The 18,669-nt window shown below is 37.6% G+C and overlaps 1 protein-coding gene across 1 annotated transcript in view; it reads left to right on the top strand.

Moving 5' to 3' along the window:
• Nucleotides 1–18,669, top strand: part of LOC122562401 (probable E3 ubiquitin-protein ligase HECTD4) — a 293,168-nt gene that overhangs the window by 30,498 nt on the left and 244,001 nt on the right. The window contains exons 2-4 of the mRNA XM_043715258.1: nt 1,013–1,530; nt 11,633–11,722; nt 16,432–16,559. Of these exons, the coding sequence (XP_043571193.1) occupies nt 1,013–1,530; nt 11,633–11,722; nt 16,432–16,559 (736 nt within the window). The remainder of the gene's footprint in view (nt 1–1,012; nt 1,531–11,632; nt 11,723–16,431; nt 16,560–18,669) is intronic.

Raw genomic sequence — 18,669 nt, 5'->3', positions numbered from 1 at the left:
ATTACATTGCATCTTCCTTTTTCGAAGAATACCAATGCATTTCATAGTCAATTAATTACTTTTGAATTGGAGCTAATTTGTAATGATATTGTTTTGATACCAGTCCATCTGTGTGATTGACAATTGAGAATATTGTGATCAACCGTGATTTCCCCACATGTATGAATAGCCTGCAAACACCACTGAGCCTAATCTCACCACAATTGACAGACACTTAGTTTCCAGTATGACTGCTGATATCAGTTAGCAAATCAGCAGATTTTAAATGATATTTAACCTGGATTTAAGGGCCAAGGTTGAATTTGAGACAGTATAGTTATCTATGTGGCTGACAGTATATTTGTCCATTAAGCTAATGGAGCAGTACATGAAATGATCTCCTATGTTTGTCTAAAGCACTGCAGTCTTGCAAGATATCTACTTTTTTTTGCCAGAGGGTAGTGTTGTTTCTCCATGCTACGTATTATAAATATAAACAAGGAGTGTTGTGAGGTGGTGAGTGTGGAAATTGTTTTTTTTGGCTTTTTCATGTCTAATAGCTCGCCTAGAATGGTTAGTAGCTGCTTTGTCAGATTTGGTGTGATTGTTGAAATGTGTTTGTTAAAGTTAGTTTTTTGCTATAATTTTCTTGTCACATTGCTTATCTGGAAACACTATCATGTGATTCCAGATTGGATGAAGTTTGTCATTGTTGCAGTAACATAAAGCTGTGATATTTGGACCTCCTTGCATCGGGTACTTTACAAATTGAAAACAGGCTCCTTTCTAGTCTTGAAATTAAACAAAAAAATTAATAATAGAAAAATCAGTGTAGTATAATTTCTAGTATTTTGTTCTCATTCTTCCACGAAGATGCTCCTTCATAATATACTGAGCCCTATTTTCTCCTAATGTTGTTGGTGTAGATTGTACATGTTAATATTCCTATGAAGTTCTTTTGGATGTTTTATATATTAACAGGCTAAATAAGTGCTATCATTCTGCTGAAAAATATTCTTTGTTCAATTTTTAGATATTGACATTTGAAACCAAAAATCCTGAAGAGCTAGCAGAACGCTTGCGAGCTGTGTGTGGAAACCAGAGTAATGCATATGCACGACTACTTGAATACCGTCTCAATGCACTTAGAGGCCTGTGGAATGCACAACGGCAGTTAGCACTTGAAGAGCAGCATGAACGTGAAAACTCCAGTGATGAAGAGACCATGTCCTTGCTCAAACGGCAAGGCTTGCTGCAACAACCAGAACAAGCACCATTTACTTCTCGCATGGGCCTCTTATTAGTGTTCCCTTTGATCCAGTCACAAAGTAAAACTGATCCTTCTCTCTGTAATATCACTGCTGAGGTACTCCTGAACTGCCTGAGAGATTGTCAACCTCTGAGCCTTACAAAAGAACCTGCTGACTGTCTGAATGGTCTGGAAGCCCTTCTCTGCTCCTGGTTAGAAGAATCACCTGCTTTGGGTCAATCAATTCCATGGAAACAGAAAGAAAATGCTGCAGCTGCATTGGTAGCTCTTGCCTGTGCAAGGTAAGAGCAATCTGGTATATTTCTGTCTAACTAGAAGTGTTCTTAAGATTACAATGTCTTCAGTAACATTACATTTCACAGAATAAAGATGACAGTGATCTGAAATAATATTTTGGTACATATTAATAAACAAATGCTACATGAGTGTTTGCTTAATGACCCTGATTGACAATATTCACAACTTCGATATTACATGGACCATATTATCTCTTTCTACACCTATCACAATTCACCAATAGGTGTAGTGATGTTATGAGTAGTGGTTGATGGGCTGCTTCTACCAAAAGACCACATGTGGTACGAGTTTTTTAAAAAATAAAACAAAATGCAGCAAGCAGTGTCACTTAGCACCTTAGGAAGGAAAGACAGGTAGGTAACACATCTAAAATCTCAGAATTTATCTTTTCTCTTTGCAGACTGTTATACATTATCTATTTCAGATTTTGAGCATTCGCAATATTACTTTTAATTTTGTATACACTCTGTTCTTTTTTGTGAACTACAATCAAGATTTTAGAATGAAGTTGTACCAAAAATAGCTTTGGATTCCATTTTTCAAATGCTCTAATTGGAAAATGCCTTGTCTGGAACTGAAAAAGCACCAAGTCACTTGGGACTTGTTCTTAGAGCACATTTGGATGTCTCCTACTCAAATATCTAATTTTGTTGCCAGGAGGTGAATACAGAAAACAACCAACAAAAGGAACAAATAACCACTTGGGGAAGGAGCTCTTTGCTCTTTACTCCAAATGCATGTCAGAGAGCAAAAACAAATTGGTTCCTAAAACCTTCCTGCTTCTGCATCAGTGTTTCTGCAGTCACCATGTTATCCAACAGAATTATATATTGAAATTGCTATTAAACTGTAATATTCTGCTACTGTACTACTTGATCAGAACCACATTGATTCATTAAAATGGTATCCTGTCTAACAGCACTCAAAAGAATAGTTGCTAAGTCTTTGCGAGTTTTGAGAAGATTTGTTGCAAAGTCTCTCTGAAAATGTTTCTTAACTGTATATTACTGGATTGCATTTCTCAGTTCTTTCCCTGAGGTGTATGGACTTAGAGCTGAAAGTAGATTTTGAGCAGTTCATTTTTTCCCCGTTGACTAAATTAATGAGAACTAGTCATGTATCTTAGAATTGAAGTTTGTGGCTGCAGTGGAGTCTTTGCCACATGAGTCTTTGCTGTCAAGGCCAACAACTAGCAGCTTGATATTATATAATAATTTGCTATCCCCACTGATGCTCTCCATCTGATGTTTCTTTCACACATCATAAATTATTGGTCATCTCGCTCACCACTAATGGAATAAGATTTAATTTTTTTCTTGCTTCCCTTTTGTATTTGAGTACAGTACCGGTCATTTGGTATTTTAAATGTTGACTAGCTTCATTCAGCCCTGGAATTTTCCTCATTCACCTTTCTCATTTATCCAAGGCAGTATTTGACCACCTATTACTATTGAATTTAGAGCAAATTTGCTCAAATTTGAACCTGTACTAGCTGTCTTAATGGTTTCTTTAACCAACAGTTAGTTGCTACAAAAGATAATCTCCACTCTCGTCTCTCTTAATAACTCGGTAGATACCTTCAGCCCCTAGGGACTTAACCATATGAATGTTCTTCAAGCGACCCAACACCACTTCATTCTTGATCTTAAAATGCCCTGGCATGTGCTCCACACTAATCTTTGTATCCTCCATGTCATTCTCTTGAGTGAATACTGGCTCAAAGTACTCATGTAGGCGGAGCGGGACCATTCGGCGCAACCATTTGGCACGGCCTGTTTGGCGCAGCCTATTTTGCCGTGGACCCATTTAGGTGCAGAACTATTTTGGTGCACATATACAGTAGTCATCAATGAAAATCAACATAATAGTATAATTATTATTAAATGGGGTAGTTTCCAGTAGTTTGTAGTTAATATTAAGATAACTAGTCATCAAAGAGAAACAACTGTAGAGGGAACTTTACAAGCAATTAACGAGTGCCTAGAATATTTTTCGGAACGATGCCTAACAACAGAGCGCTGAAGAAAATGGTTCATAGGACTAGGAAAGAAATTGCTGCTTACCCAGTAAATCCAAGAATCTTGTAATTCCAGATAACCTTAAAACATATTCTGTTAATTAATATAATAAAGAACAATTTTTACTAGCTGACAGCGGTAGCACCACCGGCAGAATTCTTATATTTGGTAGAAAAATTAATGCTGAGTTTCTGAAACAATAATAAGACCATAAGACATAGGAGTGGAAGTAAGGCCATTCGGCCCATCGAGTCTACTCCGCCATTCAATCATGGCTGATGCGCATTTCAGCTCCACTTACAATCAAAAAAGTTATATGTTCATGGAACATTCAAAATTTCCCCTCCTCTACTTTCATAGTTTCATAAGTATTTTCGGGGAAATACGTAAAGGTGTGTTCCCACTGTTGTATGCTTTACTCCCAAATAAGTTACAAACAACATATGATAAATTATTTAAAATGGTTCTGGGAATACAGCCTGAATGCCGCCCTGACATTATCAACTGTGACTTTGAACTTGTACATCTCGTAGCAGGGCACGATATTCTGTTAAAATTAAAGAGATTCAGGGAATTTGATTTTTTTTTAGAAACTTTGAGGAACCACGGTTAGGAGTGGACTAATCACAAACTAAATGCAGTTGATACACAAATAACTACAACCTACTGGAAACTACCCATTTAATAATTCTACTATTATGTTGATGACTACTGTATATCTGCGCCAAAATAGTTCTCCGCCTAAATTGGGTCTGTGGCAAAATAGGCTGCACCAAAATGGCTGCGCCGAATGGTCCTAAATCCTCAATTAGGATCTCGTCCACATCCTCTGCCTCCAAACACAAGTTTCCCTCCTTTTTATCCTTGTAGTCCTATCATCTCCCTAGTTATCCTCTTGGTTTTAATGTATGTATAGAATGCCTTAGGAGTCTCTTTAATCCAACTTGCCCAGGTCATTTCATGGCCCCTTCTTGCTCTCCTAGTTCCCTGCTTAAGTTCTTTCCTGCTTTCTTTATGTTCCTCATGGGCCCTATATGATTTTAGCTTCCTAAACATTGCGTATCCTACTTTTTATCTTTTGACTAAATTCACAACCTCCCTCTTTATCCAAGAGTCTTAAAGCAATTTCCCCAAACCAAATGAGGTAGCAGATTCTGAATTTATTTATGAACAGAAATCATATATACAGGTGACTGCAGTAAAACGGCCTGAGCTTTTTAATATCCATTCTACTCGACTGTCTTGTTACCAACAGCATGCTTGCGAACGTACTCGGGTTCCCACATGTAGCAGAACCAGAGTTTCAGCTAATTCCACGTTGCCTTTCTGTTGCATTTCATGTTAAAAGTTTGAATATATTCCTTACCTTTACAATGACTTGAATGTGCGATGAATATTCAAAATTGTTAAATTTGATTGCCAAGCTATTTTAGTCTCCACAGGAGTGTGATATTTGCAACTCCTGTTATTTCAAAGTTGACTAAATTAAAAAAGGTAAAGTTGTCATAGCCCTACCAGACCATAGGGTCCAGAGAGAGAGATGACTGGTGGTGATTTAACCTGAGGGTCACCATACCTCAGTGGGAGAGGTCAAAGAAGAGTGCTCTTCATGGAAACCTCAGTAAGTGTGGAAAAGTATGGAACCAAAGCCAAAACCACCATCTAGAAACTAGACATTGGTAAGAAGGTTGCAATTCTGCTGGCTGATCTAGATCATAGTCATCATCAGATTTGTGTTGACATAGAACATGATAAATTCTTATTCATACCCAAATTACTTCTACTTCTTATGCAGTGTCAATAAGATGAAATTTGTCAATTTCCCTGAATAGAGGGTTTTGCTGTGGAATTCAGGCTTACAAATGCTGAGGTCTTTGTCAGCACAATCCTGAGATTAGAGAACAAGATATTTTGTTGCTGTGTAATGCTATTTGAAGGTGGTGATCACTTACAGTGCCACTAACTGCACCTCTGGCTTTGACAAATGATACAATGTTTCTGATGAAATCCATTTCCCATATGTCCATTTGAACCAGGGAAGGCAGCATTTGTTGTGAAATTTGAGCCCACTGAGTTCCTGAGTGGTTAGATGGTAATATTCCATTCTATCCTGCAATAGGAGCATTTCTTGCATATTGCAATATGCTTTTTAAAGTGGGATGCCAGGACAATTCAGAGAAATGGACAATAAAAGTCAAGGAATTAATGCAGTTGGAGAAGGAAATGGGCAGACTTTAGTTTAAAAGTTGAATGTTGAAGTGACTTGCATCTTCTGATGTGTTAGGTACAAGGATTTTGGGAATTCTGGAAGATTGAAACCAAAACTATTTCAGCAACTACTTCTGTTAAGACCTTACAATACAAGATGTCACAGTCTGTGGGATTTGTCAACTTTTGGTCCTTCAAATTTCCCCAATCTTTGTTTGTTTTCAGTTGCCTTTTCTCTTGCTATAATCTTAATCTCTGGTTCCACTCTGTATCTGACAAAAAAAAGCTTCTGTCTTTGTTTAATGTTTCTGCTACCCTTTATTTCCCATTAGAATTTCTTCTGTCTCTGTTTCTAAGGACCCTTACTTTTGCTGATCTCTTCCCAAATTTTGTGCTTGTAGAAGTACTTGATCTCTGTTTCTGATTATTGCTAATTTACTCACATTCTGTTTTCTTATCACTAAAATCATCAGTGAACATTCCTACAGCTGATGTTATGTTGGAATGTAAGTTGTCGACATAAAAAGCAGCTCAAGATATTTCAGCTAAGGTCATTTCTTTGAGGTACTCTCCAACAACTTGAACCATCTTCCTTTGTGCAAAGTATGATTCCATTCAGCAGAGAACTTTCTTGATTCCTGTTTTCCAATCTGAGGAATAGTCCCTTATAATTAATTATAGGATTACTTTTGGTGAGTGCAGCTTTTTAGATTTATGACTTTTAAGTTATTTCCAATGTTGTAATTGGCAGAGGCCTCTAAACACTTCCCACAACTGTGTTCTTGTCCTTTGTCATTGCTTAGCTGCCTGCACACTGATTTCAGATCATGATTTTCTAGGCTAAGATCCTTTTTCATTATGTTATTTATCTTTTGTAGGCAATTGTGTCATCAGCCACAATTTTGTATCCTTTCGGGGTGGGGATGGGGGTAAGTGGAATTGTCTGCTGGTCTATACCAAAGTTCTCAGCAATTCCTTCAACCGGATTGTCCCTTCAAATTTATTTATTTTCAATTGTGATCCGGTGGATTCTGCCATACTGTTTAAGTGGCTGGGTTCCACAGTACTGGCTGCATTGATCATAAGGAGGGCATTAAAATGTTCTGATTCCTTCAGTAAGATTCCTGCTGCATTGTCTTTAAAAATTAGTTTACACTTTTTTAATGAGTACTTTAGGAGTGGTGACATGTTTTAAGGGCATGTCAATGAATCAAATGTCCCTTTTCGCTCTCTCGCTCTCTTTCTTTCTTTCACTCACTCACTCACACACATGCGCGCACATGCACTCTCTTTCACGCACACAGTCGCGCACTCTCTCTCGCACACGCAGTCACATACTCTCTCACTCACATGCGCGCACTCACATGCACAAAGAACTGTGCTTATTGAGCGTTTGTAGAACCTGCTGATTTCATCATTTAGTGCTAGGAGATTGATTCAGTCAGTATGTTGCATTCTTTTTGGTGGCAGATCAGGTTTAATTTAGATAAGTGTAAGTTGCTGCATTTTACAAGGGCAAGTAAGGCAGGACTTGTACACTTAATGGTTAAGTCCAAGCAAGTGATGCTGAACAAAGACATCTTGTAGTGCAGGAGTCGCAGGTCGACAAGATAATGAAGAAGGTATTTGGTATGTTCGTCTTTATTGGTCAGTGCATTAAGTATTGGAGTTGGGAGATTATCTTGTGGCTGGACAGGACATTGGTTTTGCCACGTTTGGAATACTGCATTCAATTATGATCTCCCTGCCATAGGAAGATGTCGTGAAACTTGAAAGGGTTCAGAAAATAGTGACAAGGATGATGGGCTTATGCCCGAAATGTCAATTCTCCTGCTCCTCAGATGCTGCCTGACCTGCTGTGCTTTTCCAGCACCACTCTCTTGACTCTGATCTCCAGCATCTGCACTCCTCACTTTGTCATAATTACAAATATGTTGTCGGGGTTGGAGAGTTTGAGCTACAGGGAGAGGTTGAATAGGCTGGGGCAGTTTTCCCTGGAGTGTTGGATGCTGAGGGGTGACCTTGTAGAGGTTTATAAAATCACGAGGGGCATGGTTAGGGTAAATAGACAAGGTTTTGTCCCCGGGGTGTAGGAGTCCAAAGCTTTGGGGCATAGATTTAGGGTGAGAGCAGAAAGATTGAAAAGAAACCTATGGGGCAACTTTTTCACACAGTGTGGACTAAGCGGCCAGAGGAAGTTGGGGAAGGCTGGTACAATTACAACATTTTAAAAGGCATCTGGATGGGTACATGAATAGGAAGGGTATGAGGGCTATGGGCCAGCGTTGTGAGATACTTTGCTTTGAAAGAAGAGTATTGAGTTCAAAAGCTAGGAATTAAACATTTACAAATAGCTCTAATAATGGGAGTTCATTTCCTGGCCAATCAGCACCCTTGTCTTGTGTAGTATAGAGCTTCATTTTCCTTTGAGTTGGTACTCTTCTAGAGTGTCCTGATGAGTGCAAGATGAAATGCTGCGAAATGTCTTTTTTCAGCATGATTCATCAAATAATACACCAGACAGTTTTTATTGGTTCAAATTATGTGAACTAATCAGTGCGCTTGTCCAGCTTGAAGTGATGACATGCGCAGGACCTTCCAGTGTCATTATAACTGAATTATATCTTAAATGGGTAATTGCCTGTCTCCCTGTTACTCTGATAGGTAACTGTAAATTGAGCAAATAATCAGTGATTTTGTGGCAATTTGGCAATTTGTAATTTGTTTGTGTATGTATGAAGATAATTAACTATATCATTGTTGGGAGGAATTTCAGTTATAAATAATTTTTAGTTTCTAAGAAGTCCTTGAACTCCAGATGATTTTTTTTATTTTCGAAGAAGTGAAAATGCTGATCAGTGTGATTGTCTAACAGGCTTCATATTTTATGATTTGATTTTTGTCATCTAATCTCTAGAAGAGAGAACTTGAGATGAATGCCATTGTTATTTCTATTGCAGATTAGTTTCTAAAACATTTTTAAGATGTTTTGCCAGGTGAGAATGCTACCTTCAAGCCGTGCATTATTTTGACTTGAAAATATGCCTTGACTTTGTGTCATTGAGTCAGAATTGTGGATCAAATTCTATATTAAATAGCAGTGTGGTTAAGATACACCACATCGACTGCAGTGACAGATTTGAGAAGGTGGCTCACAAACACTTAGTCAAGGTCAATTAGGCATGGGAAAAATGCTGACTTGCTTTTTTAAAAATTTGACCTTCATGTTCCAAAAATAAAGAAAAGATGAGGGACAAGATTGAGTAAGGCATACAATGTCAACTTTTTTCAGTCTGTCACTCAGTCTGGAATATTTCATTTATCAGCCACAGGATCAAATTCCTTCTGTGCCTTAAACTGATATCTGCTCCCAATGAGTTACTGAAAAAGTTGAGATCATGCAACCCTCTGAGCCTGCTTCACCATTTAATAATATCACGGTTGACTTGATTATAACCTCAAGTCTGCATTACTGCTTACCTTTGATAGCCTTTCACTTCTGTGCTTAAAATGTATCTCCCTCTTCCCTGACAATATTTAAGGACTCAGTTTCACCATCTTTTTAGTGTTCCAAAGACTCAAGAGGGGAAAGAAATTAATCTCATCTTCATTTTAAATGGGTGATTCCTAATTTTTAAACCATGACCCCTAGCTCTAGTTTCTACATCCTTTCTACATCTCCCATTTCATGACCCATCAAGATCTTGTATGTTTCAATCAAGTCACCTCTCAATCTTCTAAACTCCTAACCTGTCCAACCTTTCTCAAAGGCATCCCAGTCATTCCAGATATTTTTCTGGTTAAACTTATCTGAATTGCTTCCCATGCATTTGCAATCTTCCTTAAATAAGGTGACCAATACTGTGCCCAGTACACCAGATGTGGTCTTAACAGTGTTGTGTATAATTGAAACATAACCACCCTCTTGTTGTATTTAAGACCTCTTGTTATAAATGGTAACACTCCATTAATGTTCTCATACTGTACCTGCATACAACTTTTTGTGATACATTCACTAAAACAGCCAGGTCCCTCTCATCTTAAGAGCTCTACAATTTCTCATACTTTTAAGAATTCTTATTGCCAAAATGGACAGTTTCACATTTTGCACATTATACCCCATTTGCCAAACCTTGGCCCACTCAACTCATCTACATCCCTTTGCAGCAGTCTCATGTTCTCTTCACAACTTACTTTCCTGCCTGTCTTTGTGCACTGGTAAATTTAGCAAAATCAGATCTTTCCCTAAGTTATTTTATACAAGTTGTAAACAGTTGAGGTCCCAGTACTGATTGCTATGGCACACTTCTTCTTACATTGTGCAAACCTGAAAAAAGACACATTTATGCCTGCTATCAGCTTTCTGTAAACCAGACAATCACCTTGGCGGTATTGTAACCCCTACTCTATGAACTTTTTGTTTTACAATTACTTGTGATGTGGAACTTTTTCAAATACTTTCTGGTGGTACTTCTGCTTCCTCTTATCCAGTTTGTGTTACCATCTCGGAGGCCTTGGGATTGGTCAAATACAATTTCCCTTTCACAATCTATGTTGACTCTGATTACCTTTAACTTATCTAAGTGTCTTAGTTTAACAGTAATGGGATTCTAATGTTTCTCTCTCTCAAACTTTAACATAACTGTCCTGTAGTTTTGGCTTTGGATTTCTCCTGTTTTGAATAAGGCAGTTAACATCCTCCTCCTTTCACTTCAGTCGGACTATGCTCAAGAGGTTTAGAAAGTTAAAATCAATGCATCAACTATTTTATTAGCTGCTACTTTTACGACTCTAACATGAAATCCATGGGACATGGGTGCTTGTCATTTTGCAGTTCAAGCCAATTAGTCAATAGCACTTGTCTAATTTTGCTGAGTTCTTCCCTCCCTTCTATTTTCCGGATATCACTGCATGTAGGTCAGTGTGTGAACACTGATAACCTTTTCTGTTAAATTATTATCTCATTTTCTTTTATTAATTTTCCAGCCTCACTTTCAAGAGGTTTGATGCTCACTTTATTTTTGCCATTGAAATTATTTATAAAAGCTGTTACTTGTCTCTCTCTCTTTATTTCTAGCTATCTTTCTCATGTAGTCTAATTTTTCCCTCAATTTTCATATTCTGTCCAATCTTCTGACCTGTTGCCTACCATTACATAATTGTATGCTATTTCTTTGTCTGACATTGTCTTTAATGTTTCTAGTTAACCATGAATGGTAGATTCATAATTGCAATTTTCTTGCCCTTTGGAATCTATTGTGTAGTCTGAACACTTCAGAATACCTTAAATATCTAACAGTACATTTCTATTGACCTATCTTTTAACCTAATTCGCTGATTCACTTTAGCGAACTCTGCTTTCAAGCCTTCATAATTCCATTGGCCTTGTTTCTTAGGTGGTTGGTTTCAATTTTTAGTAGATGTGTATATTATAGGTCAAACTTTATATGCATATGATGTACCATATTAACAACTGTCATTTTCTAATTTGAGCCAGGTCTATGATAACTAATGATGAAATATCTTGTACTGTGGTGTCTTTTTTTTGGTGGAACTGTGCCTACAAAGTTAGGTGGTCATGACTTGTTCTTTGTAAATGTAGTGAATTGATATATGGTTATCTGCTTTGAGACTGATTCAGTGAAGTCAAGGTATAAATTGTTGCTGATGTCTGTATTCTGGCTAATTCACTGTTAAATTATTCAAGTGATTTTATTGTCTAAAATCACTGGAATATAACAGTCTCTTCAAAGGGTTATTAATATATAATTCGGCAAAGAAATCTTATTTGTTTACCTGTTCATGTGATTTTTCAGTTTTTGTGTTTAAGATCAGTGACTACAATTTACTTCCCTTTCAGAGGCTCTCTGAAAACACTAATTCACACAGTGCACCTGTTACAGAAACAGACCGACCTGGGGTTTTTACCAGTTACAGACGTTCTACATCGGTAAGCACTGATTTGACGAAAGGAACATATTAAGTTGTAGTTAATGAACACTGTTCTTATTCTAAGCAGTTTTTGATATATTGTATGAAACTTATATGTGAACTTCATTTAATCTTAACTGGTATTGAAGGACATATATACCTATCTACATGCAACCTCAATTTAACATTATTTTCATCAGTGTCTGCGCTTTTTCTCTCTACTCCTGTGACTTCAATTGAATTGTGGTATCAGCAGTCCTCTGGTTTCTTGTTCAGGTTTAGTTTTATCATATGCTTGGTATCAGCTAGTCAGACATCACAACTTTGACCTTAATCTCCTGACTTTGAGATGCATATTTTATAGCAGAGGTGTTAGGGGTTATGATTAGATGAGTGAATCTTGTCACTCCGTGTTTCCCATTCACCAACCCAAGGACATTGGCACTAGTTCTAAAAGTGAAGTTAAAATTGCTGTTGTGGCTGAGATCAGCTACCTCTAAAGTGTGATTCTGTAACCTGCATGCACTTGTCCCTGATATCTGAAAGCAAACGGAAAAATACAACGCTTCATGCTTTTGAAAATATACTAATTTCTCCCCTTTTAAAAGGTTCCATAGACCTTTGAAAACTTATGGACATTTTCTGTTTGTGATCTTCAGCACTATTTCATGTGAATTATATGGAATTTGGTATTGTTACCAGTGGAATTGGTTACACCCAAGAGTGAAAGTAATTGATCTAATGACAATATCTCGTACTTCGTTTTGTCAAAATGTACCTATTCCGAAGTCCTGTAGCAAAGTTTGTATCAGCAGTTGAATTAATTTGAAACTGCAATATGCTGAAAATGTAATTCAAAGCAATGGATACTAGTTTTCACGTGACTAATTTCTTATACAAAAGCAAATCATGACCTGTAATGACAATGGAAATGAAACACGTGTGACTAGCTGTCTCTGCCAACACAATATACATTTGTTAATTAATGCTGGAGTCTGCATTACATTTCTAGATGTTTAGAATACAATAATTTTGTTTAGAGATAATCTCATGATTTTGGGCAAGAGTATTTCAAGAATCGTCCACAGGTGCTTTAACACTCAGCAAGTCTGATAGTATCCATGGAAAAACAAAGGCATTCAAAGCTAAAATTACTAAAAATACAGAAATTGAAATAAATCAAGAAATGGAGACTTATGACAAATATTGTATTCTTAATACTTTCAAGAATCAAACTAGATACAGAGTGCCAAGGACAACTGAGAAATATAGAGTATAAAAGTAAACAAACACTTTGAAATAGTAAAACGATAGTCAAAGGATGTCAGCAAAATCTGGAACAAATTGTTCAAATGAGGTAGAGGATATGACTGTAATAAATAATTTGGTAGCATTCTCTTTTGTGAAGATAAGCATAATGTTGTTGCAAAGAAGAATATCGTGGCATTGATCAATATAAAATTGAAGAAGTAGTATCATGTCTGTGTTGTTCAAACTTGAAAAATCACCTGTTTGAGAGGAGGCCATCTGAAGGAAGTGGGGGCCAAAATAGTGAAACTTTACCACAGTTTTTCAATCTTCAAGTATGGGAGTGAAAATGATGGATCCCCTACTTAAAATAGAAAAGGGATACATTTGTTAATTATCTTTAAAATTGATGATGAATGAACATTTTTAGGGCTGATGATCCAGGACAAAATTGTCACTTGGAAAAACATAGATTAATAAGTTACAGTCTGCACAGGTTTGTTGAAGATAAACTGTATTTGACAAACTGAACTCTCCTCCACCTCGCTCTCCTGGGCCTCGCTCTGCTTCCCTCGTCCCCTACCTCCACTTCACACTCTGCTCCTCTTCTCCATCTCACTCGCCTCACCCTCTTGCCCCACCCCGCTCACCTCACCCTCTTTCCCTCTTGCCCCACCTCGCTCGCCTCGCCCGCCTGCCCAAAGTTTTGCGACAGCTTATATTTATCTGCCACTTGCTGCTTATTCTGTTTGGCATGTAAGTGGTACTGTTTGGTAGCTTCACCAGATTTGGCACCTCATTTTTATCTCACCTGGTTGGACATGCTGTCTAAGGTCTTCGGCAGATTTCTGCAGTGCATTTTGTAATCGTACGCACTGCTACTTTTGTGTGCTAGCGCTGGAGCAAGTGAATATTTGTGGAAATGGATCCAATCAAGCAGGCTGCGTTTTCCTGGATGGTGTCTTGAGTGTTAGTAGAGCTGTACTCATCCAGGTAAGTATCTCCAGGGGAGTATTATCATGTGCCTGATGTGTGCCGTAAAGTTGTTAGACATGTTTTGGGGAGTCAGGAGGTTAGTTACTTGCTGCAGGTTTCCTGACTTCTGATGATCCTTGCCTGGCATTTGTGTGGCATGAGCATTTCTTGGCAGTCAGATTCAGAGATCCACAGCACAGGAAAAGGCAGTTCAACCCATCAAGTTTGAATCAGTTACAACAACAGACTTACTATTCTAATCCCATTTTCCAGGACTTGATTCATGTCTTATATGGTTTGGCATTGCATGCAGCCAAATACTGCTTAAATGTTATGAGAGTTTTGACTCTACTGCTCTTAAGCCCATGAGTTCCATTTTCCACCATTCTCTGGGTGAAGTTGTTTTTCCCTTACATACCCTGTAAGCCTCCTGCCCCTTACATTTAACAAACCTCCAGTTGTTGATCCCTTCATCAAGAGGAGAAGTTCCTTCTTGGCTATCCTATTGATGCCTCTAATAATTTTGTACATTTCAATCATGTCTGCCATTCAGTCTCTACTCCTCTATGGAAAACACCCACAGCCTATTCAGTCTTTGTTCATCACTAAAACTCTCATGGATACATGAATAGGAAGGCAATAGAGGGATATGGATCCTGTAAGTGAAGACAGTTTTAGCATGTTAGGGCGAAATGTGGCGATGCAAGCTTGGAGGATAGATGGGCCTATACCTGTGCTGCATTGTTTCTTGTTCTCCAGCCCACACAACATTCCTGGTAAATCTCTCTTGTGAACTCTCTAGTGCAATCACATCTCTTCATTAACATGGATTCCAGAATTGCCCACTGTGGTTGTTGCCTAACCAATGTTTTATATAGTTCCAGCACAACTCCCTACTCTTAAACTGTATATCTATGGCTACTAAAGGCAAGTATCCCATATGCTGTCTTCACCACTTTATCTGCCTACCTTGAGGGACTACAGCACATGCTCACCAAAGTCCCTCTGATCCTTAGTGCTTCACAGGGTTCTACTATACATGCTGTATTCCCTTGCAACGTTTGTCCTGTCCAAGTCCATCACCTCTCAATTATCTGAATTCAATTCAATTTTCCACTGATCAGCCAATTTGACCAAACCATCTATATATTCCTCAAATCTAAGGCAATCCTCCTTACTATTTACCACCCTATATCGTATATTTCACAAACTTGCTGATTAGCCCTCCTACGTTAAAGTCTGAATCTGAATATTTCATGCAAACAGCAAGGGTCTCTACGAAAATCCGTTGGACATAGGCTTCCAGTCATATTTACACCCCTTGCACATCACATTCTGCTTCCTCCAATTCTGAATCCATTTATCCAAATTTCTTTGGATCCCATGGGCTCTCTAGTCAGTTGGTCCTATGGAAGTTAAGTATGAATTGTACCTGTAATTTTAATTGATGGGCCTACTTTCTTTATCGATGCACACATTTTGATATAGGAATCTATGCTGTTGTTCCCCCAGCTGTACCAAATCAATTTGAAAGAAAGTATTGAATAATTAAATTTACACCAGCACTTTGAACTCATCTTAAATCTAAAATGGTTTCAGCAGTTTTTTTGACATTAAAGCCAACTAGATATTTTGAGATATCTTGCACCTTTCTCAGAGTGGCGTTACGCTGCACATTTATAATGTTTTATATTTAGTGTTTGATCCTTAAATTTTTTTGAAAAACTTTGTTTTGAAGCTAAGTGGTGGCTAGGTGCTTGTTCACAGGAGGAAGTTTTACTCCAATTTGTTCCTGCGTAACCCAGTTGAAGAACTCATTTGTTTGACCTCTTACGCATGAAGTGCAGGGAAGGAAGAGAAGGATTTTACTGAAATTAATAAATAATATTAATTCTGTATTGGTTAGTATTAACCAATGTGTTTCCTAGCTTGAATTTGATTTGCATATGTTTCTACCATTCTTGTAAGTTTGAGATTTGCTAGCAACTATATTTCCAGACCTGGTATCTAACTAGCTCAGCTCTTAGACTTGCTTTGTATGTTTAGGCTTTTAGGGTCTTTTGCATGGAAAGTTGTTATTAAACTATTAATACTTGAAGGAATGAATCTTCACACTTGTAGTTCAGTTTTAGTGCAGGGCACTTGATTTGCAGTAATTAATCCTTATTCCAATGTTCATATCATACCAAGATTTGAAAATATTTGATTTAACTTTCTCTACCAGTTTCATTTTCTGCCCATCATGCAACTTTAGTAGCTTCCCACTGTTCAGTGCACCATAATTCTGAGGCAGACAATGAGACATTATTTTCACAAAGCTAACAGCAGAGTAGTGCCACTTAAACAGCAATATCTGTACTTTTGAGTTCAAGCCCATGTCTGGAAGTTGCTGCACAATCTTTGTTTAACCATAACAAGTGACATAAGTGTGATGTTATTTTAACAATATCTGTTTTGTTTTTGCTTTTACCAAAATGTAGCTAACGTTTTAATTTTTTTCCTCAGACTTCTTCTGTTGGAAGGAGGACCAGGTTCGGCATCTTGCCTGCTTGGCAACAAACATATGGTGTCTTGGGGGTTTGAGGATATGCTGTCTGCACCGGAGAGCAACAGTAGTTCCACTGACAATAAAGGTACACCTGATTTTTTTTTCCCCATTAGTGTGGTTGGGCTGTAAGGAGGGAAAGGCAGACAGGCATGTAGGCAGTGAACATTTAGCTAGAATTATGAGAGTGACTACTTAAATTTACAAATTTCAAAATAGGAAAATGGCAATGTGATAATTCATTCAAAGTAGTTCAATAAAACAAGGTTGAGAGAATATCAAATAACATTTTTTATTTATATATATATATAAAGAAACAAACAGTAAATAAATTACATTGTCTGCTAGTTACATCACCACTGTTCGTAGCAATATAAAAGGAATACTCAGGTAGTGTTTAAATGCCATAAAATTGGTTTCTTCTGATTGAAGTATTGTTTGTTTTGATTGTAGTTGGAATAGAATGTTGTGTGGTGCAAGTCAGAACAATCGGTGAATTAATGATGTGAAATACTGTCAGTCATGAATTACTGCAATGTTTGTTTGCCCTCGGAATGAGGTATTCTAGTGTAGGTATATGTTTCCAGGTTTTATAAACTTGTCAATGTTGAATATTTACAGGTGAATACAGAATATAGCATGAAGTTCCTTCTGTAATGGCATGGTAATTGATTGCCAATCCAATGTTTGACATTCCGATAAGGCTTTGGGGACTTGGCGTTTTTGAAGGTTGCAGTGTGGTATAAGGGTTGATGTGCATGCTTCTCGTGTGCAACTTCTCTGATTATTTCAATCTTTCTGATCTATTCTTTATTTTACTTGTTTGTATGTAATTCTTAGAATTTGTTATTTGGTGGCTTGTTTGTTCAACTTTAAATTCATGAATAGACAAAATTTTGTTTGGTCTTTTACCCACAGTCCAAAAGTCCTCTTTAATTTATAGCTCTACACCAAACTGATAGAAGAATAAAAATAGTGAAAGATCAGTGTGAACTCTAACAGAGCTAGTCCACCAGTTAGGTGGGTCAGCCCTGCTAAATTACCAGGGGTGTGTAGGCTTATGTGAGTTAGCCATGGTAAATGCCTGGTTACAGGGATAGGGTAACTGGGTTGGTCTGGGGTGAGATGCTTTTTGGCAGGTGGGTGCAGACTTGATAGGCCGAATCACCTCAAACTGCATTGTAGGGATTCTAAGATTTTTGTTTTGGATTGTTGGTGGTGTAGAGTAGTTTCTGTGATTGTTGTGTCAACGTACTCCAAGGATAAATCCCTCCAAAGAGCTGAGAGACATTTTGAAAGCAGCAAGGTAATGGAGGATAGTGGGCTAGTGTAGGTTAGGTGGGCTTGGATCGGCGCAACATCGAGGGCCAAAGGGCCTGTACCGCGCTGTATTTTTCTATGTTCTATGTAAAATACAGAAACATTTCTTAGTTTGGCAACTTAGTATCACCACACCCATGTTGTTAAAATGGAAAACATTATTGAATCATATTTGCTTTCAGAGAGGTAGTTTTGACCCTGTAAAGAGCAGCTGTTTTGCTTGTTTTAAGATCTGCAAAGAAATATTGGTGATGCCAGGTATCACAAATTTAGATAAGAGCAATTTTGTTTTTATTTCTAAATGTTGCATTTAGATATTTCAATCCAACTCTACAAGTATTACATTTTAGACATTTTAATTTGGTATTTTGCAAAAATATCTTTTTTCTGAAACATTCGTCTAATAGTAGCAATTTAATTTAATTTTCATGTTTGTGTTCATTGTGTTTTCATAATCGCAGCATACTTATGTGGTCTCTTACCTGCACGATAAATACAATTCACAACAAAAACTGCTGTAGTCTTAACAAGTCTTGATAAAAGGCAACTCAAAGCTAAATTGCTGGTCAGTTACTGAAAGTGTCTTGAGATGCCACGGATTCCAGCATCAGTAACTGTTCCTTTTGTGGCTGAAAGTGTACAACTGTAAATCCATTTTTTTTTTTAATTCTCTGCTTTCCCAGACACACTGTTTTCCTGGTTCATCTTATAAAAGACGTTGGCAGGATTCCCTTTGTTCTTTAAATTACCATGTGGATTCAGTACCATTTGCTTATGTGGTCTTTCCCTTGTTCTCACAGGCACAGGATAACAGCAGTTTACTTGACCTCTCCCAGTGTTCCTTGTAGGTAGAGTAGCAGATTTTACTTGGATTTCTT

The sequence above is a fragment of the Chiloscyllium plagiosum genome, chromosome 25 (assembly GCF_004010195.1).
Source record: "Chiloscyllium plagiosum isolate BGI_BamShark_2017 chromosome 25, ASM401019v2, whole genome shotgun sequence".
Taxonomy (NCBI): domain Eukaryota; kingdom Metazoa; phylum Chordata; class Chondrichthyes; order Orectolobiformes; family Hemiscylliidae; genus Chiloscyllium; species Chiloscyllium plagiosum.
This window is presented reverse-complemented; position numbering and strand designations above follow the sequence as displayed.